At 47.2% G+C, this 25,677-nt stretch overlaps 9 protein-coding genes across 9 annotated transcripts; 5 read left to right on the top strand and 4 right to left on the bottom strand.

Annotated features, from left to right (window-relative positions):
• Positions 1-1,473: 1,473 nt before the first annotated feature.
• Positions 1,474-3,099, bottom strand: LY89DRAFT_699742 (uncharacterized protein; the record flags this gene model as incomplete). Its single annotated transcript, XM_018217077.1, has 3 exons — positions 1,474-1,652; positions 1,684-2,601; positions 2,676-3,099. 3 exons carry the CDS (start codon positions 3,097-3,099, stop codon positions 1,474-1,476), a joined length of 1,521 nt encoding a protein of 506 aa, XP_018066838.1.
• Positions 3,100-6,660: 3,561 nt separating this feature from the next.
• Positions 6,661-8,033, top strand: LY89DRAFT_699741 (kinase-like protein; the record flags this gene model as incomplete). Its single annotated transcript, XM_018217076.1, has 2 exons — positions 6,661-7,150; positions 7,207-8,033. 2 exons carry the CDS (start codon positions 6,661-6,663, stop codon positions 8,031-8,033), a joined length of 1,317 nt encoding a protein of 438 aa, XP_018066837.1.
• Positions 8,034-8,664: 631 nt separating this feature from the next.
• Positions 8,665-10,684, top strand: LY89DRAFT_756968 (cyclohexanone monooxygenase; the record flags this gene model as incomplete). Its single annotated transcript, XM_018221397.1, has 2 exons — positions 8,665-8,945; positions 9,280-10,684. The coding sequence occupies 2 exons, from the start codon at positions 8,665-8,667 to the stop codon at positions 10,682-10,684; spliced, it is 1,686 nt and encodes a 561-aa protein (XP_018066836.1).
• Positions 10,685-11,208: 524 nt separating this feature from the next.
• On the bottom strand, positions 11,209-13,276 carry LY89DRAFT_563837 (uncharacterized protein; the record flags this gene model as incomplete). Its single annotated transcript, XM_018208502.1, has 2 exons — positions 11,209-12,367; positions 12,669-13,276. Coding segments are annotated over 2 exons (1,767 nt in total), but the record flags the coding sequence as incomplete, so codon positions are not given.
• A 1,639-nt stretch (positions 13,277-14,915) lies between these two features.
• On the bottom strand, positions 14,916-16,325 carry LY89DRAFT_738266 (beta-lactamase; the record flags this gene model as incomplete). Its single annotated transcript, XM_018220354.1, has 3 exons — positions 14,916-15,686; positions 15,745-15,881; positions 15,935-16,325. The coding sequence occupies 3 exons, from the start codon at positions 16,323-16,325 to the stop codon at positions 14,916-14,918; spliced, it is 1,299 nt and encodes a 432-aa protein (XP_018066834.1).
• Positions 16,326-16,789: 464 nt separating this feature from the next.
• Positions 16,790-17,371, bottom strand: LY89DRAFT_738265 (uncharacterized protein; the record flags this gene model as incomplete). Its single annotated transcript, XM_018220353.1, has 2 exons — positions 16,790-16,835; positions 16,899-17,371. The coding sequence occupies 2 exons, from the start codon at positions 17,369-17,371 to the stop codon at positions 16,790-16,792; spliced, it is 519 nt and encodes a 172-aa protein (XP_018066833.1).
• A 427-nt stretch (positions 17,372-17,798) lies between these two features.
• Positions 17,799-21,493, top strand: LY89DRAFT_709663 (glycoside hydrolase family 35 protein). Its single transcript, XM_018217776.1, has 7 exons — positions 17,799-18,197; positions 18,246-18,550; positions 18,606-19,152; positions 19,202-19,312; positions 19,363-20,958; positions 20,988-21,186; positions 21,242-21,493. The coding sequence occupies exons 1-7, from the start codon at positions 18,096-18,098 to the stop codon at positions 21,415-21,417; spliced, it is 3,036 nt and encodes a 1,011-aa protein (XP_018066832.1). The 5' UTR covers positions 17,799-18,095; the 3' UTR covers positions 21,418-21,493.
• Positions 21,494-21,783: 290 nt separating this feature from the next.
• On the top strand, positions 21,784-23,303 carry LY89DRAFT_652949 (family 76 glycoside hydrolase). The gene is made up of 5 exons (XM_018212224.1): positions 21,784-22,077; positions 22,132-22,306; positions 22,362-22,510; positions 22,563-22,802; positions 22,863-23,303. The coding sequence occupies exons 1-5, from the start codon at positions 21,874-21,876 to the stop codon at positions 23,262-23,264; spliced, it is 1,170 nt and encodes a 389-aa protein (XP_018066831.1). The 5' UTR covers positions 21,784-21,873; the 3' UTR covers positions 23,265-23,303.
• Positions 23,304-24,735: 1,432 nt separating this feature from the next.
• Positions 24,736-25,497, top strand: LY89DRAFT_785828 (uncharacterized protein). The gene is made up of 2 exons (XM_018222927.1): positions 24,736-24,889; positions 24,960-25,497. The coding sequence occupies exon 2, from the start codon at positions 25,015-25,017 to the stop codon at positions 25,489-25,491; it is 477 nt and encodes a 158-aa protein (XP_018066830.1). The 5' UTR covers positions 24,736-24,889; positions 24,960-25,014; the 3' UTR covers positions 25,492-25,497.
• Positions 25,498-25,677: the final 180 nt, after the last annotated feature.

The following is a 25,677-nucleotide window of genomic DNA, read 5'->3' as shown; positions in this document are numbered from 1 at the left end:
GAATGCAGAATCTCAAAGTTCAATAATTTCGGATACGTGATTGATATGGAAAGATAAAAGCTTGAAGACGTACACGTGACAGCTCTCTAGATCTAGAAGTATATACATGATAGCTTGAACAACACACAAGAAATTCAAGCTTCCTCTTCAAGATCGGCTAAAGATTTCCGTTCCCAGTTCGCATAAATAACAACAAGCCCCAAAACAATACCAACTCCCCTAAAAACCACAACAGCAGCCAAAATCCTCGGTGAGTCCCTCCCAAAAATAATAGAAACGATAGCAGACAACAACAAGGCGACCACACAACACGCATACATAGCAGCAACAACTGATTTCGCAGCAGGGGCAGCTTCTTCTTCCTCCTTCTCAGGTTCGAGCATCCATCTCTCCTCTCCCGTAACGGGATCTTCGACCAACACAGCTACCCTCCTAGTCCCCACTTCCTCGCTGGTGGTTTTCTTCGTAGATTGCTTCTTCTTCTTCGCGCTGACGTTGGACATAGCGATGCCCATGGGTATGATGGTTAGCCATGAGGTGAAGAATGTTAATGGAAACAGTGGGAAGAGAGAGTGTGGTGCGTCGAGTAAGGGGAAGAAGATTGGTATGATATTGACGATCAACCCTGCGATTTGCGCGACGAAAATGTAGTCTCGGGGTGGTTTGGTTGTTGTAGGTGTGTATGGCGGAGGAGAGCTGGAATTGGAGCCTAACTCGTAATCTTCTAGTAGTGCTGTAGAAGCTTGACCTGGGTCTGCAAAGCCTGCGGATTCGTATGATGGCCTGGGAGATTTCATGGTTGCGGTGATCTCGAGACTCTGATTGTTTGGATAATTTCTGAAGAATTAGTAGAAAGAGAAGAGAACATGACAAGTATTTGAAGCTCGTTCAAGAAGGATCCGGGAGGTGAGCCTTGTGGCGAGGCGCAGTAACGTGGCTGAAGAAATGATGCGGCAAAGTCATTGGCTCAACTTGACGAGTAGCGAAACTTCGCTGACCACAAGGCATCCGTATTATGTTTGTAATGATATATGTAGGGATTGGTATTGAAGACGAACTTTGCTTTAATTCGGCAGCCTTGGCCGAGTATCAGTTTGGTAGGAAGCGCCGCCACACGTGACATGGTGTTGACTCAGGTATCTATAATGTCCTCAGAGAGCGGACAATGCATGATGGCAGTGTGGTATCAGTGAAATGATCGATCGATGCCGCTGGACGACCCAAGCTGCTGGTATACAACATCGAATAGAAATATCTTGCTTCATGTTCCATCCTTCCATGGTTCCTCATTTTCAGACAAACATAATGTACCACCTAGAGCACTTTCATGCTTCTGCCAAATATCCGTTCCTCCTTTCCCTGATGTCAATTCCATATGAGGTCACCGGGCAGCTGTCTCCTCTCCTCCCTCACTCTTCAGGACTTTCTCACCACGTGACTCACTCTTCACCGGAGGTGTCGAGTAGACCTCCATCAGCTTCTGCATGTCTGTCCCACATACATCCCTCGAAACGCATGGACCTTCTTCATCTTCCAATGAGTCCTGAAAGTATCTGCTCGCTTCATTGTCTGAACATCAAGATCGGTGACGTATGTTTTCTCATCACCAAGCTCTAGTCGAACCTCATAGTCCGAATTAAGCATCATGTCATCTTTCCACAACCTACGGGGCCCATCAAAGACAGCAAGGAATCGTTTTCGTTTTCATTTTCATTTGTGAAATTGGACTGCCCCAAGATAAGGGGTAATCTTTGCGCTTCTTACCTTGACTTAAAGTTTCGAGCGTGACGCCACCTTTGGTGTCTGTAAGTCCTTGGGTCATTTGATCAGAACGGGACGGTGGCGTAAGGTCGGAATCGTGGTCAGATTCCTCTTTATCCGAAATCAGTGTTGTGATAGAGCTAAGGAGAGCCTTCGCATCAAGTGTTTGGTGGACAGCGTGGTCATTTTCGACTTCTGCTAAGCGAGTAGCATCATTGGCTTCTGACGGTTCTTCCTGTTGGACAATTCGAAGGACACAATCGTCTAGATGCTCGTAAAACTCCTGGGCGTCATTGAATATCGTGTCGCAAATTGAACATCTGCCTGTGGCACTGGGTGCATAGCCCGACAAATTCTTAGTAGCATTGGCGTTTCCTGAAGGTGAAGTCTTTTTGCGGCTATTGGGTGGTGTCTGCTCTACGGCATGAACACTAGTGAGATGGCGTTTGAAGACATCTGCACGATTAAATGACTTCTCGGCCGGCGAACCCATACCTGGACAAAAGCCACAGATCATAGTTCCCTTGTAATGAGTTAAGGTATGCCGGTTCTTGTCATATTTTCGAGCAAAACCCTTTGTATGATACTCGCATGTCTCCAATGGGCACTTTTCGGGCCGCTCAATTGCATGCGTGAGCACATGAGCTTTGAGGTCTTTAAATACCCTGCCACAGTCCGGATATGTGCAACGACCTTTCTCTTTGTATTCCTCGCTGCTCAGGTTGTCGTTAACACTCTGCACGGAAGTTCGTCCTGATGGTAGATATGGATAGGAGTGTTCATATAGTTGACTTGATGGGGTTGGACGACTGGTGTATTGCAGATGAAGGATAGATGGGTCTAGACATAGAACGTGTTAGCTGCCTGATGAAGAGAACAGTATGAGGGGTGGATATAGAAGATGATCTACTTACCAACAAAGCCGTTAGGCTTCGATGAATGAAACGCATCTAATGCGAAGCCATCCATCCCCGAGGGTTGAAAGGTGTATTCTTTGCTGGGTCCAAAATTGTCATAACTATCAGTGCTCGGGGTCAGCCCGACACCATGGGGTGCCCATTCTGGAGGTGAGACAATATGTCCATGGATCGAATGCGGAGATCCCATTGTGGCGATGGACACCGAGGACATCGTGGAGGATGCAGACGCAGAGGAATAATGGAGTTCTGGCGGCTCCATCGAACATCGAGATGCGTCGATGAGGGAGGCATTCGAGCTGAAATTTGAAGGATCCGGCCAATATCCTCGTACATCATGGTATGGAAACATGCTTTGAGAGTTTGGATGCATAGGAAAGTCGACTTCTTCTCTACATGTACCTGTAGGACGAGATAGCATACTGTAAGATTTCTCGATTGTTGTTACACCAGTAGTCTCAATATCGTAGCGTTTCGTGCAACCGTCAGTCATATGCCTGCCAAGAGTCAGTACGTATTCCTACGTGGGCAGCAATATTCAGAGCCATACCTCCTCAGTGTGTCCCGTCTCGCAAACCAGCGGCTACAATATTCGCAACGATAATTCTGTTGCTTCATGTGGACACTCTGGTGATGTCTCTGCAAATCGGTCTTTCTCGTAAACTTTTTGTTACAGTCTTTGATAGCACACGGAAATGGATACTCGCGGGTTGTATCGTGAGTTTCCATATGAGCTGTGAAATTGTAGCTTCTACAAAAGAGCTTAGCGCATCCTTTGACGGGACATTGAAAGTTTGCGTCTTCTTTCGTAGTGAGTCTTCTCGGGGGTCTTCTGTGAGGTACTCCGGTTGGAAAGACGGCTCTCTTTACGCTCTCTGGTCTTCCATCGAATCCCGAACTTGGTACTGAGGAGAGAATGGAGGAGATACTCGGAAGTTCTGGGACATCTACATCTTCCATCTTTGGGCATCTGAAATCGAGGTGGTCCTTGGGAGGACTTTTATCAGTCGTTTGGTGATCGTCTGTGATGTCCAAATTGTCTTGATTGACTCGCTGAGCTGCATCATGACTGTGATTATGGTTGTTCGATTGGGAACTTAAGTTGTCGTTGCATGAACCGTCAGAATTACTTTTAGAAGAGTGTCCGTTCCCATCTTCATGATTTCCATGGATGTTGTTGGCGGGCCGAAAGTCAGATTTATCATTGCCTGAGTTGTCCGACTTGCTTTCACCGGAATCTTCATTCTTATCCTCATCGCCATCATTATCGCGGTCCTCATTGATCGATTCGTCCTCTGAAATTTGAGTTTTCCGATAGTGGATGCCGAGCTGTAGCCTGTGTTCGACGCCGCATTTTTCTTTCCAAAGTGAAACTCCAAAGTCCTCTGCGTGATTCGGTTCTTGAGACGCTTCTTTGATGTGGTTTTTGATGTGCTCTATGCTTTCATCTCGACTTCCCAAAGCCTTGTCGCAGAAACCACATGTTTTATGAAAGAAGTCCGTCACTTCATACTTGCAATTTTTCTTCAATTCAATCACCTCTGCTTCACAGCAGTCGTGCTCGGCTTTCAAGTGCGTTGAGAAGTTGTCATGTCGATATGATGGTCTGTAAGAAGGACTCGACGAACAAAGCTTCCCAGTTTGCCGATTGGTTTTGGGACACTCCCAAACATATTCAGGGAAGTGCTTTCGATTGATATGTTCAAGCCACCGCTCTAGGGCGACTAAGTTGCGGCAATCAGGACAGGGGTATCTAATTGAGGGCTTCCTGCGTTTTGCGTCCGGCAAGGACAGATCAGGTTCGATTTTGACTTGTGTCTTGGCAGGCCTACCGCGTTTCGGTTTGGGTGGCTCTGATTTATTTTGGTTCGTGGAAGATGGACAAGGCGAGGTTGTGTCCACTGGCTGCGATTGTGATGGGGTACCAGGAGACGTAACATTGTAAGACGAAGAAGCAGAACTGATTTCACCAGATGCTCTTGTGCTCTCCGGAGAAGGAGGAAATTGACATGTAGATTTTTGTCCTTCGTGCTGGATGCTGGCAAGAAGTTCTGTTCTTCTCGATTTCTCGTCCTTGAACCATGCAAGAACTTCTTCCATAAGGAGGCCTACTTTTTGAGCGACATAGCCCATCTCTTCCGCTGTCATCAACGCTGGGTCTTGGTGGGAACTGTAAACTCCATGCAAGTACTGGTGTCGCTGACGGAACGACATGGGTGGATCGCATAGCCCATTAAACATTCCATATTCCGAGAATTGAAAGCCTTGACCAAGTAAGTTCAAGCTTCACTAATCAGTTCTTTGGACTCTTACCGTGCGACGGCACCTGCGTAGGGAACTCGAGGGATCCCATTTCTTGAGAATTGTTTTGTGTTGCTTGTGGGGTTGGACACGTCCAAGGCGATTCTAGACACTACTGTCAATAATGCGCCTCGGAGCTTGTGGAACTAATTCTTACCACAGGCTGGAGTGAAACCCGGGGTCATTCCCAAGCAGCCGTCGGCCTCGAATGATGCATTTTCGGTGCCTCCGGCAACTTGTGTCTTCGGTTGTTGGTCAATCATTTCTCACGGTCGCATGCCTCTCCTGGCCGTCGGGTGGAGTGCTGGGTCTGCGGCTGGAGCATTCAATCAGCTCCAGCAAGCAATGATGAATCAAAAAGGGTGGATGCATCTTCAGCTCGGGGATTAGGCTGCTATTTGAAGCAGTGTTGGTGGTGGGTGGCTTAGGTGCAAGGCGAAACGAAAAGGCGAAAAGGCAACCAAAAGGCGGGAAGGAGAGCAAAATGCGAACCAAATCCTCATCATGTGACATGTACAATTGTATTGAATTGCTATGTTAGACATGCCATGAAGTATGTCTATGAGAAAGACTCCCAGAAATAGCTGGTAGCTCTGTACATGAGAAGACAGAGACAAATTGAGTCTCCAGTCACGTGTTGATGAACTCCCCTTTTTGCCCTCTCCTTTCGCCTAACGCCGTCGCCTCGCCTTGTACCCTTCCCCCTCCTTTTCGCAACACTGCCATTTCGTCCCTCCCCTCCGAAGTCCTCCTATTGCCACAAGATGATCCGACAAGGTGCCGCCCCAATAGAGATTCCCCTTTTGTCATAGAAGTTCCAAAGCCCTCAAGGCTTCCTCAATCTTCCCTTCTCGGCACCGAACACACATCGTCTTTCGAATGAACCTCGTGATCTTCAATTTTCGAGAGCATTGTCCGGTATACTGTGCTCGTTTGCACTTCCTAGGGTCTGTGGTGATGTGATCGCAACTCGAATAAATGACCTCGGTGACTTTGCACATTGTGTCGGTGGATGTCTTTGACCGAGAATTATATGATATAGGAGCACGACTTTCTTAGTCTGGCTTTGATCTGAAGATGGGTGCTTGAAGCACCGAGACATGGCGAAGAGTTGCCTTATTTATGGGCATATGGTAAGTGTAAGGCGTGAATGGAAAGGATCCGTATATATGGCGGAGGAGAAAATCCATTGTCGAGGCTTTGGTGCAAAAGGAGAGATGAAATGTTAGGGAAGGGGACACATGCATCGCTAACATTGAGAGAGGAGATGTGAAAAGGGGAGGGATAATTGCTAAGCGAGGAGGAAAAGGCGACGATCTGATGTTGGGCATGACAGTCACGTGTCGTTATCAAAAATCCGTACTTACCTATCCTTCTGTGAAAAGTGAAATATAAACAAAAGCTCTTCACTCAGAACAATGACTACGTTTACCCACATGTTTTTGACTGTGTCGAGGGCGACCCAGATGAAGACTCGGAACAGGTCACATGAGAGATATCCTCCGATTGGCTGAAACTTGTAGCATATACTTTAGTTTCAACTGTCAGTCTGTCACTCTTTGTTACCGCATCACACCATAGCGACCCCAGTTTCCACCAGCCGAGGCCTACGAAAATGTCAGATTCCGCTTCAATTATCTCCATAAGAAACAGTCTTGGGAGCTTCAAGGACAATGGGTTGATGATTGAGGGGCCTCCGTGGGACCTCGAAAAGATCCATGACTACGAAAGAGGAGGGCATCATCCTGTGCATCTAGAAGATATCCTAGATAAGCGCTACAAAGTCATTCATAAGCTGGGAAGCGGTGGCTACGCCAACGTCTGGCTCTGTCGCGACGTCACGAGCGAAATGCCTCGTTATGTAGCCGTGAAGATCATCATGGCTGAAGCATCTACGAAGGAGTGTCCAGAACTGCGTGTAAACAAGCTCGTGCAACTTGGTTTGGACAAAGATTTGTTGGCTGATCACTTCTGTCTTCCTCTGGACCAATTCGAGATCGATGGCCCAAATGACTTACACTATTGCCTTGTTTATCCAGTACTAGGTCCTCGTGTATCAAGGCTGCTGAATGTTGATAAGCTCAGAGATACTGGCAAGGCTTTGAGACAGATATGTTTCCAGGCGATTGAAGCTATGGCTGCTCTGCATTCTCATGGTATTTGTCATGGCGGTACGTACCCAACCTGGCTTCCCTACTTGATCATCTCTGACAAAAGCATATCAAAGACTTCCGGCCTACCAATATCTTAGCCCGGATCTCTGGACTTGACGGTCTGACAGAGGATGAAGTATTCGGCGCCCTTGGAAAACCTAAATCGACAAAGGTTGTGACAGTTTCTGGCGACAGTCACAACGAGTCCACAGCACCTCAACATCTCGTCTATCCTATCAGCTGGGATAATGTAGAGCTAAGCGATCTTGGGGCGAATTTCATCACCAACACAGCTTGTATTATCGACTTCGGCGAATCTTTTGAGGTCTCAGACCTACCCTCAGAACTGGGCATACCACAGATCTATTGTTCGCCGGAGTATACCTTAGACAACGATGTGGGCATCAGCAGCGATATCTGGGCTCTCGGCTGCACACTGTTCGAGATACGCACGGGTAGGAAATTATTCGACACCTTCGATGACGACCCAGATGAATATCTCTGCAAGGTGGCCACAATACTTGGCAGATTCCCTGAGCCGTGGTGGTCAACGACATGGAGAAGACGCAAGGAGCTTTTTGAAGACAGCCCTGATGAGAATCGCCGTGTCGTGGAGATTCGCAGGGATTCGAAGCCAGAAGATGCAAAAACAGATACAACACATGACGAGGACAAACCAAGAATCACTATTATGCATCCACCGGAGGCAAGGTCTTTGCAAGATGCTCTTGCGGCTGGGCTTTTCTACGAGAATAGAGGTGGCCCAGGAGGTATGCGATGGGGCATTTGCCAAGAGGAGATCGACCTCTTCTCCAATCTTCTGGCGATGATTTTCAACTTCAACCCGAGAGAACGTCTTACACCTCAAGCCGTGTTAAAGCATGCATGGTTTGAGCTATAGTTGATGAATATTCGAACGAGGTGGAGAACGAAGTGATTTTCGAGTCTCCGTAAGTGGAAACTGCCGAATCAAAGGATGGCGCAAGTGCGTCTTTCAAAGCCCTCGGTTCCGGCTGTTGCATAACAATGATCTCCGTTCTATCATCGCTATGAGCTGTATGTATCTCTGCGCGTAAACAAGCTCGTGAAACTTAGTTTTAGCAATAGCTGGGTTGGTGTGGGGAATGGAGGATTTGCTGATGCGGAAGCGTTGCGGAGCCGCGTTTGAATAGCGGGGTGAAAGGCCAAATGCAGACATCATGCAGTAAGAGCGGGGTTCCACGTCCATGTATCACGAATCGTCAGTTGGTGATATCATCAAAGTTGTGATATCCGTAGAGAAGATGTTCGGTCCTGGCAGCTTTCCTTTCCTGCGGAGCCGATTGAGCTCGTCATCAGTCGATCCTCGCTGCCACTGGAGCACGATCTTGTAATTAAGGAGGATAACTTGAGCCCCTCAGACATTTAGCAAGCCTGTTAAGTCTACTTAATGCCATCATATCCCCATTACTTTCCGCCTTGTTACAGATCGTTTACTCTTTACCTTTCAATTCCAACAAAATTTCAAGTCAAGCACAATATCTCATCCGAAAATGGCTACCTCGAGCCGCTTCCCAATCAAGTCGGAACTCAAAGAATATGCTCGTCGCCGCGCTTCCACCGGTCGCTACGCTGACACCATTACTCCTGACGTCCTCATCGTCGGCGCTGGTTTCGCTGGCGTCTACCTCCTCCACGAACTTCGAAAACGGGGTTTCGACACCGTAATCTACGAAGCCGGTGACGGTCTCGGCGGCACTTGGAGGTGGAACCGATACCCTGGAGCTCGAGTCGATTCTGAAGTTCCAGAATATGAGTTGAGCATTCCAGAAGTGTAAGTACCTTATTCCTGTACTAAATTGCTGGTCCTCTACCTATGGGAGCTCCGGAGCTGGGAGTTGCGTTAAGATGGTCACGTGCACAGCTCCCATCATTACACTTCCCTCTTGAGCCCTCTTCTCTCTTTAGACGCACCAAAAATAAAGACTAAACATACTTGAATGGCACATTCGAACTGTGCCTTTCATGCGGTGAGAGGTCTTACAAGCTGTCTCGGGAGCTAGGACTAAAAAGCAAACGAGCAAATTTCCTTCGCAGCTGCTTAGATAGATCCTAGTTCTCAGATCTCCCTTAACCTTTTCAGATTTTTACAGTGCTAATTTTCTCAGGTATAAAGATTGGACCTGGTCGACAAATTACCCAAATTATGAGGAGTTGAGGGCGTATTTTGATCACGTTGATAAGGTGCTGGATATCAAGAAGGATTGTGCATTTGAGAGTGTGGTTGTGGATGCACAGTTTCATGAAGATGAGGGAAAGTGGCATGTGAAAACGGAGGATGGAAGAGAGGCAATCGCCAAGTTTCTCATCGTTGCTGCTGGTTTTGCTGCCAAGCGCTATATTCCTGAGTGGAAGGGTTTGGAAACTTTCAAGGGGATCATGCATCACTCATCTTTTTGGCCGGATGAAGGGGTTGATGTGAAGGGAAAGAAGTGTGCAGTCATTGGCACTGGCGCCTCCGGCGTGCAGATCGCGCAGGAATGGGGTCCAGAAGCAGGCGAGCTCACCGTCTTCCAGCGGACTCCAAATCTTGCCATCCCTATGGGCAAACGCCCGTTGACCGCAGAAGAGCAGAACATTGGGAAACAGTGGTATCACCGACTCTTCGAGTTACGCGAAAAGTGCTTTGGAGGATTCTTCTTCACTTTCTCTGAGAAGAATACTTTTGATGACACGCCAGAGGAGCGCGAGGCTTTCTTCCACGAACTGTGGGATCATGGTGGATTCAGATACTGGCTGGGCAACTACAAGGATTACCTCTATGACGCCAAAGCCAATAGAGCCGTATACGACTTCTGGTGCAAGAATGTTCGAGCCCGAATTGGAGATCCCAGGCTTCGTGATCTACTTGCACCACTGGAGCCTCCCCACCCATTTGGTGTCAAACGACCCTGCTTGGAGCAGAACTACTACGAACAGTTCAATCGACCCAATGTTGATATCATTGATATCAAAGCAAACCCAATCGAGGAGTTCACTCCAGAGGGAATCAAGACAGCAGATGGAAAGGTTCACGCATTTGATGTTATCGCTATTGCTACTGGATTCGATATCACTACTGGTGGTATGACCAACATGGGGTTGAAGAGCATCAACGGAACCACTTTGAATGATGAGTGGAAATCCGCGGCAAACACTTATCTCGGGACCACTATCAGCGGCTATCCAAACATGTTTCACCTTTACGGACCACATGGCCCAACGCTCTTAAGCAATGGCCCTTCAACTATTGAAGTTCAGGGAAGATGGATCGTGGATACCATCATGAAGGCGGAGAGAGAAGGTTTGAAGTACATCAATCCAACGACGGAAGCGACGAAGGAGTGGAAGAAGAAAATCAATCACTTGTCTGATATCAGCCTGTTCCCGACTACTAAGTCGACATACATGGGAGGGAGTTTGCCAGGGAAGGCATTCGAGCAGGTGAACTATGCAGGTGGAATTCCGGCTTATGCGGTGGAGATCAGAAATGCCTTGCCTGAATGGAAGGGCTTCACAACTGTGAAAGTATGAAGTATCAGTCAAAGAAACTCTCTGCCCCCATCGTTGCGAGCATGAAGTGTTTGATTACAGATACAACCATGTTGTGCTTCAGATTCCCCAGGTGACAAGTTGATTTGTATGCCATGTTATCCCACAGTGAAGATGAAACATATAACATAATGCTTTTGCGGCAGACACCGACGCTCTGTAATGTGGTTTCAGAAAAATAGCGCATGACACGATTCCCAGTTTCAACATTTGATGGTTGTAAAATTCTCTTGCTGAATGACGGACAAACTTGTGTGTATTTTGGGTCGACCTGTGACGGCAATCACCAACTTGCCAACAAGCGAGTGAATGTTCTTAACAGGCTGTGCCAGTGACAGGAATCATGAAGCTGGATAAGGGACTGCGGAGAAGTTGAATGAAAAGGGATCATCGATGCCCAGATTCGGTTGTGCATATTGCTCATCGGCATCTAATTCCCAATCTTGGATGCCAATATCCAGATTCAAATTAGATGCCAGACCGGTGTAGCGGTGTGTTTCGTTCTTGAGAGCGGTGGATAGAGCAGTTGCTGCAATGTACGCCATGTCTGACTTCTTCCCCAAATTCCACAGTGCCTCAATACAGTATTCACATCGCGCCTTATTTTGCTCCCTCTCGTCATGCTCCCCAAGTTTCTGGTGATTTTGCGTCATCAAATCGAGGAGCAGTATTGCTGCTTTCGCAAATGATCGGATCAGCACAACGGTCCATGGCTCCGTGAGTAGAGCACCCTTGTTGACCGCGAAATGAAACTCGCGAAAATTAGGAAAACTTGCATTGCTGCGAGGACAGGAACATCTTCCTAGGTCTGCTACCGCATATGCGTTCTTTATATGTAGTCTTGTCACGAGGTGGGATGATTGACGACGCTGACGCCTGGAGGTAAGGCTCAGTTCTGCTTTATCTATGAACTCGATCATGTCTGCGAGAAGCATGGCACCGAGATGCCAATGACCTGCTAGGACGATATACCAAGATTGGATACGGGGTGGAAGGGCGTCATGGTTGGCAATACAATCGAGCATGAAGGGGCCATACGCATCGTTCCAATGTTGATAGACTCTTAGCGCAGCGCTAATGCCTTCCTCGAAGCTCGAATGTCTAGCTCGCCGGGAGAGTAGGATTTGGAGATGTGATACTTTGCGGAAAAGGAGGACTTTGATAGGTGCAGCATCGCTGAGTGCTGCTGCTGCTTTTTCATAGGGGCATGGCCATCGAACAATACTCTCGCGATCCTGCGTACGTTTCTGTTGAAAGAAGAATTGCCCCCACAAGTTCGAGCCTTGAGTCAAAGAACTTCCGTACGCTATTTCGTTATCGAATTCCTCCTCATACCCGTTCATTGCAGAAGGATCTGATGCCAGTTCTGGAATAACATCACTATCTTCATCTGAAATGACAAGAGGGCGTTTGTGGATTGCCGAGGACAGAGTATCGAACATAACCCCCAGCCAAAATAACATGTCGAATGTTTTCCGGTCATCAGCATTGAGAGGGTCTCTTTGGGTTTGGGTGCAGTTGGCATCTCTTCGTAGCATCCCCTTTTCTCTTTCCCAGGTGTCCAATTTGAAACGATATGAATGCAGCTGTCGAAGTGCTATTTCAAGAAATAGTGGTGGCCCATCAGATTGTACAACGTCATCTAATTCGTCCGCGATTGAGTTTCTGTTGTCTCTTTCGAAAGCTGCGGAATTTGCTCGAAGGGAGTTACTTGGTAAAGGAGACTGGTAATTTTGGAAGTCATCCAACGGCGAAGGTCGGTCCCGTCTCGCCGTTATCTGGCGCAAGTGCTGGTCAACACTAGATGTAGTTAGCAATTATCTCTATAGCTAGTTTTAGGCTCGGCAATTCGACACCATAGTCACGCAGAGGAAGACTTTACTCGAACCTATCTTGTTGGATATCGTTCACAGAGCAGTTTTGACGATCAATGTCTGGTCAAGAGAAAGACTCAGAGCTTACTCACTTCAAGGGCTTCTGAGTCAACGAGAAGATAATGTGCGCAAAAATAACTCTGAAAGATTGGATCCCTGCTGTTTCCTGCAACGCTTGACGAGCCCGGTACCAGGAGCTTTCTTGCATCAATCGGTCAAACTCGGTGGGCACAGATAGCGCAATGTCAGGTTCATCAAAGGCCGGCTCCTCGGGTGAAAACCCATTTAGCTGTGAGCCATATGCCACCCCTTCAAATTTCACGAAGGAGGAGTACTCTCTTTCACTTCTTTGACTTGATTGAGCCCATTGCGTTGCGAATGACATAATGACAGCCTGGAGAGCTCGAGATGCTGCCTTATCCTCCATTTTCGTCAGAGGACGATCTCGAGTTGTGGAAGCTACCCTGTCAAGTCGGCAAACGCGTGAGCAGATTCGATTTGACCAATTGGGGCCCCACTCCTCGGTCATAGACTTCAGAATGTTTGGTCTATTGTGCCGAGATGAAGAACTGATGCTATACGGACAGGTCGTCTCATTCAGCCAGCATGATAATGCATTTTCCATGCTATCATGATAGATTTGCATGAGACCGTCGGAAATGAGAGATTTGCAAGTTGAAGATGCCAGACGTTGTGGTAGGCTGTCTGATGAAGGGTCACTGATGAAGCTCAAACGTCGACTGAAGCTGTTGTCGGGTTGTCGTCGGTTTGAATCAAAAGATGATCGGTGACCTGACCGTGTCGTCATTTTTCCAACACTTGACTTGCGCTTACGTTTCCCGGACGTAACATCCCTCTCTACATCTCTTGCAGGCCTATTCTCGGAAGGTCCCAGCACCTGCTCTGGGTAGTTGTACTGCCCAACCTCATAGTCAGGGAGGAAGCACTCTTGAACAAAACTATCCTCGCTCTGGAGACTTGGAGCATTCACGTCACACGGAGAGCTATCGAGCCAATTTTGGGAAGAATTGAGTGGTTCGTGTTGATTAGGCGCCCCCTCCAACTGAGAGAATAATAACATGGGGTCTAGGTGGCCGATTTGCAGAGGACGAGGGTCATCCAAGAATTCGAAGCCATCTTGCGGCAAAGTTTGATCAAGGCTAGAGAAGGATAGATTTGGGTCTGAGGCTCTCTGGTCTTTGAGTTCTCGTCGCGCCAATTCTGTTGCGAAAGGTCTATTGACGGATCTTGTATGTTTAGGCTGCTTCTGTCCTTCAGTTTGGATCTCGTTGGACACCTGCTTTGAAGCACGTAGCCAATCGAAGGTGCACTCCTTTCCCGTTTTCTCGCAATTCGAACACATTCCCGTGACCTTTGGAGAGGTTCCATCTTGTTCTTCTAACGTACTGGTTCGTGAACTAGAGGAAGGAAGAGAAATGGGTTCTTCGGGTCTTCCTGCATTCGAAATTCCGAGAACAGCGGCATTGCAGGCTCGTTTGCCTTTCCGACATTGATCGCAGCTTCTATTCTGACGGCGCCCACTGGCAGAAAAGCTTGTGCGGCGATACTTCGGGGATGCTTGTGTTTCCATATTTGTTCAAGTGCGTAATTGTACCGTCACCTCTCTAGCTTCCAGATCCGTTGCAATTCTACCTCTTGTCGTGGAATATTCAGATGTAAGAAAATTATTTCGCAGACAACAACAGAGTATATCAGCGCCCTGCATGTCGCTGAATTGAGGGGATGTCAGAATGCGGGGAAGTGTGGGGTCCTTGGCCAATCCCAAGAATATGTGTGGCCGGCACGCCCGGAGGCCGATCTTGTCACTTTTGGAAGTGGCATCTTCCTTTGGAAGAGTTCATACATTTTCAAACGCAACCTGAGAGTAATATTTTGACATGATCGTTGTTGCCGGCTTACAGTAGAACAATCCTACAGCGCCAATAATGGTTTAGCGTATCCGCGTCGCTTAATTCAGGGGCAATTCCCGCTAAATTCCGAGCTATCACAGTGCACTAATACATTGTAGGAATGAACACATGGTAGTCGTGCAACTACTCGTTAGGTACCACGGTCCAGACGTCCTCAACCTACCTCGGAGAACCTAGTATCATTCTGGCTCTTTCTCTCGGCTTCATGTATGCTGAGAACGGAATCGGCCCAAAACGATTTACATACCTAAACGCACCTCACACCATGTCAAGCAAGCACCTCGCACGGCACGAGTACCGAATTCATAACAGCAAGTCTGATCATTATTTGTTCTCAGGTATGGAATACGAATATAAAGATAACGACATAGCAATTTCAATTGACTCCACCAATCCTCTTCACGTGAGTTACACCAACCCCTGGTAAATCCCTGCCTCTAACTCCGCCCAAAGCCCAAGTACCTTTGCATCAGCAAATGGCAATATCTGACTACAGACCAAGCCCGCGACTCCATGCTCTCTATCACACCACCACCACAGATTCGGTAAGCCTGCCCACCACGCCGTTCCTTTGCTCCTCCCAGTATATCCCCCACTTAACATAAACGTCAATCCCCACCCTTGCCCTTCCTCCTTTGGCGAAGGATACAAGTCTGGAAGCGGATTCGTAAGCCATGGTTTAGCGTCTGGGATACCTTGACGTCCGAATTGAGGGAACTCTGGGATTTGGTTTGTGAACATCAGGTCGACTGTGCTCTTTTGCAGGAGCTGTGCACCTGTCTTAGGGGATGTTCCATCGTTCAGTAACGCGGCGAGGATCTCTGCTCCATCATTTAGCAATTTTGAGGATGAGAATTGGGATAGGACGACTGGAATGGAAAACGCACGGCAATACTCCTGTGGCTTAGCGAAGCATCCTGCCCCACCACTATTAAAACACTGCTTAACCTGTTCCTCCGTGTCCACGATCAACGGTCGACGATGAATATGATCGAAGCGCGAGATCATGCCGTCGGTGTTGCGATTGTGCATGTGCACGAGCTTATCTTTCATATGCTGGGTTGGGAACATAGAGATATTTTCGAGGCCGAGTGGAGTGAAGATGAAGCGCTGCATATAAGCATTGAGCGACAGGCCGGTAGCCCGTTCAAGGAGGATACCAGCCCAGTCGATGTTGACCTGTTAAGCGAAGATATCAGCTAGGATAGATGAGATATTAAGTATGGGTGCGACAGACTCCGTATTCCCATCTTGTACCAGGCTGATTCACTAGTGGTTGTTTGATATCGTATAAGTGTCCAGAGAACTCGTCATACCCAATAGCTTTATTACAGTCTCGCAGCTTTTCGTTGAAGAAAGTATATCCAAATCCCGCTACAAGGTTCATCAGCCCCAGTATCCACTTCATGGGAAAGCCAAAAAAATACCAGTATGTGTCAATAACATCCTTAATGTAATGCCTCTCTCCTTCTCGACCAACTTCCCACCATCTCCCAAAACCTTGACGTCTCTCAACTCAGGACACAACTTCTCAGCCTGGGCAACATCATCCAGCGCCAACACATTCTGCTCGACAAGTTGCATACAGGCAATGCCAGTAATCATCTTCGTACAGGAAGCAATCCAGAATATATTGTCGAGAGTCATAGGCTCAGAGCTCTCAAATCCTCGTTTGCCTGCTGAATGCGCAAGGAGCTCTTGTCCATTTTTCCCGACAACGACGACGGTCATGCCTGGAATACCGTTCTTAGAGTCCGTGCAAGCATCTTCGATTATTTGTCGAAGATTATCAACAATTTCTGTGTTCAAGTTGGCCATTTTTGCTATGAGTTAGTGATGCTTGATGTTCGATAAGTCTAGAAAATAGCGTTGAAGTCAAATCTGAGGCTTGGAACATGCTGTAAGGTCTTCACTGAGTGAAATGCGGGGAAAGCATGCATGCACATATCCTCGTATGAAACGGACGAGAGGAATGGAAACGGAGAAGGTGTATTGTCGTAGGTGTTGATGCGGAGCCGCGTTCGCGGCTCCGCATTTGCGGGCCATTAACCAATAACCCTCCCCAGAACGAGAAGCCTTCCAGCCAATGAAAACAAATCTACATTGTACTCGGGAAATAGCACCCAGAAAGCAATCAGGTTGTTGCCACCTACCTTCATTCACTGGAAAGGCCGCCAGGATCTGATGGATAACGATTACTTCCAAACGCAGGAAGTCTGTGCCACGAGAAAATTTGAATGCGAAACAATTATAGAACAAGCAATTCCAAATAGTAAAAAAAGCTACATAACCCTGTAAGCGGCCATAGTAGTAGCGAATGCTGCAATTCTATTGAAAGGGTTTCGCAGTTAGTACCATTCTGAATGGACCAACACTTTCTCAACGACTTACTGAAATATTGTGCCCACAACACTCGCAGCGGCCCCAAGCCTATCGACGCAGGTATCCATTTTGTGACGCCGAATTGCCTGTCGTTCTTGGTACATTGCGATGACCTCCTTGCACCTGGCAGACTCGGCGGATGCTATTTCTGTTTCGTCGCTTATTGGGAACGACTTCTTCACAACCTGGATATCGTTGCTAGATACCCTTGGGAAGCATGTCGGAGGTTGAACTGCGCGCTCAGTGACGCTCCATGAGATGTACGAGTCGATATCGTTTGTTTGCATTGTCAGTTGTCCATTAATTCGGTTGACGACAGATCTATTTGACTCAAGTTTGTTGTTGAGATCTTTTAGGCGATTGTCAAGTCGTTCCAACTCATTTTCTCTTTCCGCAAGTAACAACCGGTCTCTCTGCTCTTCCAACTGTAGCTGATGTAGCTGATCTCGAAGTAGGCGCTCGCTCTGGGCTTGTAAATCCATTGTATTCCCATACATGGATTCTAACGCTCTTTCGGATGCAGTCAGCTGAGCTTGCAATAGAGCCTGAGTAACGGTCAACGATCTTGCAGCTTCATCATTGTTCATCAAGACTGCTCGTTGAGCCTCCAATCTAGCCTCTTCAATTTTGGAGTTGCAGATGTGGAGGGTGTAGCAAGACCTTTACTGTTTATGGGCCTGGAAAAGTGCACTGTCCGTATTGTAATAAGATTTGGAATAATCATGAGGCGTACTGGAACTCGACGCGTTGGAATACCACTCAGTGGTAGGAAGATGATTCGTTCGTAGTTCGTTTGTATGAAGTATGACGCTAGAAGCTTTTAGTGGGACTGCAATCACGTGATAGACCGGTCATGGCATTTAGGAGTTGCCGAACCATCCCCGGACCTACCTATGCTAGGTACCTAGGCAGAGCTTCTCCTCACAGTGTCCCGGTCAGCCTCCATCTTGACCCACGACTTTGGCCCGGACCAAGACTACCTAGGTAGAGTTTGTGGGCACTTGATTCCTCGATCTATGGAGCTCTACGCTCAGGAACGCGCGCGGCGCGTCGTGCGGGAAGAGAGACGGCGATACGAAGAGGAAAACGCCTTGGTTCGCCGTTGAAACAATCTTCTCCGATGCAGACCAAGCGCTCCTGATTTACATCACCAGCACTCAATACCAGAGAGTGTGTTTTCCACCATCAGCCCTGACTATCATCGAGATGTGGCTCTCGCGGGGTTTATTGCTCCTTACACTTGTGCAAACAGGTTTCGGATTGCAGAATTGGAATATCAGAAGGGAATCGGTGCTTCTTCAGAATATAGTCAGTGGACAAACAATGGCCTCACTGCACGAAACTCACATGTTTTAGGTGACTTATGATGAACATTCATTGCTTGTTCATGGACAGAGGATCTTTATTTTTGGTGGGGAGTTCCATCCTTTCCGTCTTCCAGTCCCAGATCTATGGCTTGATATCTTCCAGAAAATCAAAGCAATGGGCTACAATACTGTCTCATTTTACGTGAACTGGGCACTCATTGAAGGAGAGCCTGGGGTTTACCGAGCCGATGGGATCTTTGCACTGGAACCGTTCTTTGAGGCGGCAACTACCGCTGGTGTATATTTGATTGCACGGCCAGGTCCATACATCAATGCCGAAGCATCTGGAGGAGGGTGAGCCAACGGAAATACTATTCACATCAGAAACTATTCTGACCATGTTTTCCAGATACCCAGGATGGCTACAACGAGTTCCAGGTCTTCTTCGAACAAAAGCTACAACCTATGTTGAAGCCACGGCACTCTATATCAAGACCGTTGGTGAGATCATTGCCAAAGCACAAATCACGAATGGAGGGCCGGTGATCCTCTTCCAGCCTGAAAATGAGTACTATAATGCAAATTTGAATACTGGTACTTGCGACAACTATACCTCATATGATAGACCTTATAACGACTGCGATGCAGACTATATGCAAGGCCTTCTTGATATGTACCGAGCTGCTGGCATTGTCTTGCCTTTCATTGACAACGACTCAAGTGCTCCATCGAAAGGCGGGATCTTTGCTCCCGAATGGAGGATCGACAACTCTTCAAAGGGTGATGCCGACATCTGGGGACACGATTCGTACCCACTAGGGTTCAACTGTTCCAATCCAACTGTCTGGCCAGATGGATATCTATACACCATTGGATACGAACGGCAACAGACATTGAGTCCCTCAAGATTCGAGGCTATCACTGAATTTCAAGGAGGAACTTTTGATCAGTGGGGTGTGAGTTTCCCGCATTGAACCGGTCTTACGACACTCTAATTTGAAATAGGGTACAGGCTATGAGAAATGTATTCAGATGTACAACGAAGAGTTCGAAAGAGTGTTCATGAAGAACAACTTTGCTTCAGCCCCTGGCCTCATCAACGTTTACATGACTTTTGTAGAATTCTTTCTTGCTTTATCAACTATGTAACTGACCTTTAACTCTAGGGAGGTACTAGCTGGGGCAACATGGCATGGTCACAAGCCTACAGTTCCTACGACTATGCTTCAGCAATCGCTGAAGATAGGACCTTGACCAGAGAGAAGTACTCCGAGCTAAAACTAGAAGCAAACTTCTTGCGCGTCACCCCAGCGTATTCCAATTCTAGTGTTCAAAATCTCACGACAGAACTCTACACCAACAATGCAGCAGTCGCTGTTACCCCGCTAATCGGGAATGGAACGTCCACTAACTTGTACATCATGCGGCACTCGAACTACTCGGAAAACTCTTCTCTAGCCTACAAGTTTATAGCTAATACCACTGAAGGATACTTCACTGTGCCCAACTTAGGTGGAAATCTGACCCTGAGTGGACGAGATTCAAAATGGCACGTGACCAACTATCAATTTGGCTCTCACAGTTTGATATATTCTACCGCAGAGATTTTCACCTGGAAGGAATATAAGTCTTTGACTCTGCTTATTGTTTATGGTGGTCCTGGAGAGACTCATGAGATCGCAATTTCAACGAATCTGACAAGTAATCAATTAGAAGGTCCCAAAATCAGCACTACGTCTGGCAATGGTAGTTTGATCCTCAATTGGGAAACTTCTACCACGCGACGTGTCATTCAAATTGGCGATATATTTGTTTATATATTCGATCGAAATTCTGCGTACAATCTTTGGGTCATGGATTTTGAGAGCCTTGGGTTGTGGGGAAATTATAGTGCGAATGTTGGAAATACCACTTCTGCTGTCGTCGTCGACGCCGGCTACCTTATCAGAAATGCGGAGTTCGATCGAGCTGGGCTATATATCGAGGGAGACCTCAATTCTACCGTGCCACTGAAAATTATTGGGGCTCCGGAGTCCGCACAAAGCCTTTTCTTCAATGGCGCAGAGCTCGAATACTCCTCGAATCCGGTCACAAATGAGTGGTCCACAATTCTGAAATACGAGACTCCCACGATTGAAATCCTAGATCTTGACACCCTCGAATGGAAATTCATCGATAATCTGCCAGAACTCCAACCAGATTACGACGACTCTCTCTGGACACTCGCTGATCACACAACTACCAACAACACACGGCGTCCCCTCCTCACTCCCACCTGCATCTTCGCAAGCGATTACGGCTACAACAGCGGCGGGGTACTCATTTACCGTGGTCATTTCACAGCAAATGGGAATGAGACTTCCCTCTGGCTTGCAACTCAAGGCGGCATGGCATACGGCAGCTCCGTCTGGCTAAACAGCACTTACCTAGGATCAACTATCGATTCGCCTTCCTACACCCAACTCAACAATACCTACAATTTCACCACCTCTCCTGGTAAAAGCTACGTGTTCACTATTCTTGTCGTAAACATGGGTTTTGAAGAGAATCCCGATCCAGGAGCGGATCAAATGAAAGAACCACGTGGTATTCTAGACTACGAATTCCAGGGCCGGAATAAAACTACTATAACCTGGAAACTCACTGGTAATTTTGGGGGCGAGCAGTATCCAGACAAAGATCGAGGGCCAATGAACGAAGGCGGATTATTCGCGGAGCGGCAGGCCTTCACGCAGCCTTTCCCCCCAAGTGAGAGCTGGGAAGTCTCTGCTCGACTATTGGCATTGGTGAGGCTGGGGCTGGATTTTGGACTGCTGGGTTTGAGCTCGATCTGCCATATGGTTATGATATTCCTCTCTCATTTGATGTTGAGCCATCAGTCACGAATGGGACTCTGGATGCGTTTAGGGCTTGGATTTGGGTCAATGGGTATCAGTATGGGCGGTATATCAATCACATTGGTCCACAGACTAATTTCCCTGTGCCTCAAGGTTTGTTCGCCATTTGATATTGTGTTTATGGTTTTTCTGCTGATGTAGTATACAGGAATCTTGAATTATCATGGGATGAATTGGGTTTCGGTCGAGATATGGGCACAGCAGGAAACCGGGGCTAAACTTGCGAACTTTACGCTTACAGCTGGAGTTCCTGTTCTTACGAGCCTGAAGACTCCTAGGATGGCGCCTATGCCGAGCTTTACACCTCGGTTAGGGTCATATTGAGGAGGGACAACCTCTGGACAGCTATACATGACGAGAAAAAGAGCCTCAGATAAATTCTTAGTAGTCAAATGCCAGCCCACCCTTACCATTAAGTTCCCATGAGCTAAATGACGGGACCTTATCCCAGAGAACCCCGTAGCGTGCCAATTCAGGGATTCTCCCACTTTTGGCTTCCTGGCCACCACACCGCCCCAGCACCTTCCAGATCTGTATTATCGGCAATCCGTGACAGATATCTAGTATCTGCGAATTATTTGCAGCAACGTTACACGATCTAAACATGGTTCGTCAGATAAGCAATGTGCTGAATGATTGCCACCCTTGCAAAATTTGTAGTGTGATCACTTTTATATGCGTGCTCATCTTTGTTTTCAGCCTCTTATCAAACTTCTAGTTTCCCTGCCTTTCTGACTTTGGACCGGATTCTCGGGTCGTGATCATCCAAAAACTGAAAGCATGAAGCTCTCCTTTCCCCTCTCAGTCTTCAGCCTCTTGCCTCTAAACCTAGCCCGGCAACCAACTTCAAAGACGGATTACACGCAAGCATCGACAGAGGTCTTGTCAAAGTTGATGGAATACTACCACGCCTCCCCAAATGTTACAGCCGGACTCTTCGACCAATCTATCTCGCCGTGGTGGGAAAGCGGTAGTATTTTCGAGGTAAGTCTCCCTCATTCAATGATGTGGAATATACTAACCGAAAGAGGAAAATAGACATATATGGACTACGCCAAATACGCTGCCTCAAACCAGTTCGCGGTGCAGGTCGGAGAGGCACTAGTGATCAACTCTTATGATCAAGCACATGACTTCTTCGGCACGAATCACTCGTACGTGAGCTTAGTTGTGGGAAGATGGAACGACGATGTTGAATGGTACGCGCAAGCCGGTATGTTCACCTTCTATGTATTTTTATAAGCCGCACCCGATTAACAAAAAGGAAGTCGCGGCTGGCGGCGAGCTTTACGGACCTGAAAGCTTCATGCCTGGTCTCTCCAGACGGGGGAACGGGACATGGATTTCCCTAGTTCAACGAACAATCGAGGAAGTATACTCCTATCACACCTCCGATTGTGGAGGAGGAATCTATTGGGTTATATCTCCCACCTTCCCCTTCAATTTTCCTTATTTAATTAAGTGCACAGTCAACCGATCCTAGCCAATATCCTACTTACAAATCGGGCATCACGCAACTGGGCTTCATTTCTTTAGCTTCCAGAGCGTACTTGATGACACGAAATGAGACGCTCCTCGCTATCACAGAAGAGTTATTCAACTGGGTTGTTTCGTCCGGCATGGTGAATCTGACTTCGGGGTGGGTGGGTGACGGTGTAGATACGACGGGTTGTGCAGTACATACTGATCAGTGGAGCTACTCATATGGCGTTCGTATTCCTTGTCTCGTTTCTCTCGGCTGAGCTACTAATTTGATTTGGAATCCATAGCAATTACTCGGCGGTCTCTCATTCCTATACCGCGCCACAGGTAACACCTCGTATCTCGAGTACACAAAGCCAATCCTAGCTACGGCCATCAGCACATTCGCACCAGATGGCATAGCGACAGAGCTCTGCGAGGCGGATGGGAGCTGTAATCAAGACCAGCAAGGCTTTAAGGCGATCTTTTTGCGGCAACTGGCGTATCTGTATCGAACTACCGAAGACACCGCAGTGAAGGACTCGATAGCGGCGGTGGTGACTCAATCTGCAACAGCGGCATTGGCGACGTGTGATGGGTACTGGAATTGCACGGGTGGGTGGACGGCGAAAACGGTTGATTATCCGGCTTTTCGAAGTACGCATTTGGTGGCTGCTGCTTTGGTGGCTGCTGAAGGAATCTCTAGATAGCTGTGATTCAAGTTGTAGTAATGGAAATCAATTCAAACGCAGAAGCGGTTTTGAGGAAGGGTTTTTGACTTGCACTACGTGACCCTAGATCCACGAAAAAAAAAACTCACAGAAACCTGCGGCAATGCGTCCTTGACGTCTATGGGTCTGAAGGCTCTCTATTGGGATGGGAGCTGCAAGTACCGGAAACGTCAACTAAGGGGCAAGGCCCGTTAGATGGTGACATATGGATACGTGATCTAGAAGCCTGCCACAAATTTCATCATTCTAGAAATTGACCTTTGCACCTCTCGCCTGCGTGTAGGAAGTTAGCTTCAGGATATGGCGATACTAGAAAGCTAAAGTAAATAATAATCAAGTATATGTGGTATCAACTGCAAAAGGCTAGTCATATAGAAGGAGGTGGCAAACGAAAAGCTATTCCTCCGGCAGTTCAGCAGTTGTCAAATGGCTCCAGATACTGGAATTTCAGAGCTTCCGGAGAACTATTCCCAGCTATTGCATAAGATTGTTAAAATATAGTCGTAATTTCAAAATTTTATCCTATATATTTTCGAATAAAAAAGCGAATTCAACAATTTACTTGTTGAAAACACACAAGTGCTCTCTCCCTTATTTCCGTCTTAGCATTATTTTCGACAAGAGCCCGTCCAGATTAACGTATCGGAAAATTACAAATACAGTCGTATATGGGCTCTCCAACAACGCGGTCGTTCGTGTATTAAGTGCTATAACTTCAATCGCCTAGAAACGAATTTTTTTAAAGCTTTGCCAGTATCTTCGAATTTATTAATATTTAGTAGCTTCGATACACGAAGACCTAGGACTGGATAAACAAGGCAATAGTGTAAGTTATTTGGGCCGTTGATCTCGAACTAGTTTAGAAGAAAACAAACATGCTTAGATAACGACTTTTTATCAAAACCAAGTTCCACAAGCTTATTTACGCTCAGAGATACATATAACTTATAGCGATAATAGAACGGAGATCATTGTTATGCAACCGCCGGATCAGAGGTCTTTGAAAGACGCACTTGCGGCTGGACTCTTCTACGAGAATCGGCATAGGCCGGGAAGCGTTCGACGAAGCATCTCCCGAGAAGAGATTGAGTTCTTTTCGGAGCTTCTGATGATGTATCTCAAATTCACTCCTAAGGAGCGTCTGGCACCGCAAAATGCGTTAAGGCATGCATGGTTCGGGCTGTAGCTTGGATACAACGTACCACGGCACATTCGTCTGGCGCTGTAGATATCCCACAAAATGATGGTCAATCGGGTCATTCGAAAACATCGCATTGCTTCAAATGAATGGCGTACGTATGGGTCAGTTCTTGTGTTAAGATCTCTCAAGGTTGGCGAAGCAAGACCAGAGCTTCCGAGGGATGAGGATATCACGTGCGTATTGCATCGAAATTGGCCGCTGCCTGTGTCATGTACTTGCGATCAATCATTTCTACCATTTCTGTCTAGGCATCGACTACATGATACAAATATTTATTGCCGGGTTTTCGACTCTCGCGTAGTTGGGTTTACCGAAGCAAGGGATACGTTTCTTCCAACGGATAAGAAGACACCACGAAAGCTTCTCGAACTCAGAAACAACTCTGTCGTACACATCCTTCCAGGTGAGCTAGATCTAACATTTATATATGCTCCAGTATACTCTATAATGGATACTTGCTAACCTTGACACAGATTGCTCTCCTCGCTCTCCATCCACCCTTCACCACTCCAACCCAAGACCCGAACCATGAACCTTGTAGTCCGCCAACTCGCCTGCCTACCTTCCAGACGAATATTGCATACTTCAGTCAGAGCTACCACTGCTTCTTGCATATTCCCAACCTCTAGACCAAACCTTACCTTCACAAGCCCTCGACGCATTCGCAGTTTTCGCACAACCGCTAGACTAAGACAGAAAGACAAGGACGAACCAGAATGGCTTATGGAACTTAGAAGAGCAGCCGAAGTCATAACCTCCACGGACGTATCTGGTCTAGACACAGATGGAACGGTTGAAGCATGGGAGAAAGCGCTCCGAAAAGCTGGCTTGGGATCTGTCTACGATCGAATCGACCGGTTGGCCGATAGGATGCATCGCTGGGTCAGAAATGCTTTTCTCCTTGGAGTGGGCTTGTTCTTTGGTAGATGGATTGGAGGTCGTAACGATGCAAAGGAAACCAAAGCTCATGATGTTGGGATGTCGAAGACTTGGGATCTTGACTAGTACCGGAGAGCTCAATTCCAGAGCTGAAATGTACACAAAGCTACGGAAGTCCTCTCCTCAGCCAAAACACTTTTCATCTTTCAACGGTTTCTAGTTTCAACACCATGGGTGCAGTGAATTATCCTCAATCCCTTTGATTCCAACACCAGCACAGCACCTAAGCTCATCTACTCAAAACCACTCATC

Source organism: Mollisia scopiformis, assembly GCF_001500285.1.
Source record: "Mollisia scopiformis unplaced genomic scaffold LY89scaffold_21, whole genome shotgun sequence".
NCBI classification, from domain to species: Eukaryota; Fungi; Ascomycota; class Leotiomycetes; order Helotiales; family Mollisiaceae; genus Mollisia; species Mollisia scopiformis.
The sequence above is the reverse complement of the archived record's forward strand: the minus strand, read 5'-3'. Positions and strand labels throughout refer to the sequence as shown.

Excerpts from the sequence above, each read along its gene's own strand:
- LY89DRAFT_709663 (XM_018217776.1), top strand. The coding sequence starts at position 18,096 with ATGTGGCTCTCGCGGGGTTTATTGCTCCTTACACTTGTGCAAACAGGT. Across the intron at positions 18,198-18,245 it reads CGGTGCTTCTTCAGAATATA|GTGACTTATGATGAACATTC; the intron begins GTCAGTGGACAA and ends CACATGTTTTAG. Across the intron at positions 19,153-19,201 it reads GAACTTTTGATCAGTGGGGT|GGTACAGGCTATGAGAAATG; the intron begins GTGAGTTTCCCG and ends AATTTGAAATAG.
- LY89DRAFT_652949 (XM_018212224.1), top strand. The coding sequence starts at position 21,874 with ATGAAGCTCTCCTTTCCCCTCTCAGTCTTCAGCCTCTTGCCTCTAAAC. Across the intron at positions 22,078-22,131 it reads AAAGCGGTAGTATTTTCGAG|ACATATATGGACTACGCCAA; the intron begins GTAAGTCTCCCT and ends AGAGGAAAATAG. Across the intron at positions 22,511-22,562 it reads GTGGAGGAGGAATCTATTGG|TCAACCGATCCTAGCCAATA; the intron begins GTTATATCTCCC and ends TTAAGTGCACAG.
- LY89DRAFT_785828 (XM_018222927.1), top strand. The coding sequence starts at position 25,015 with ATGAACCTTGTAGTCCGCCAACTCGCCTGCCTACCTTCCAGACGAATA.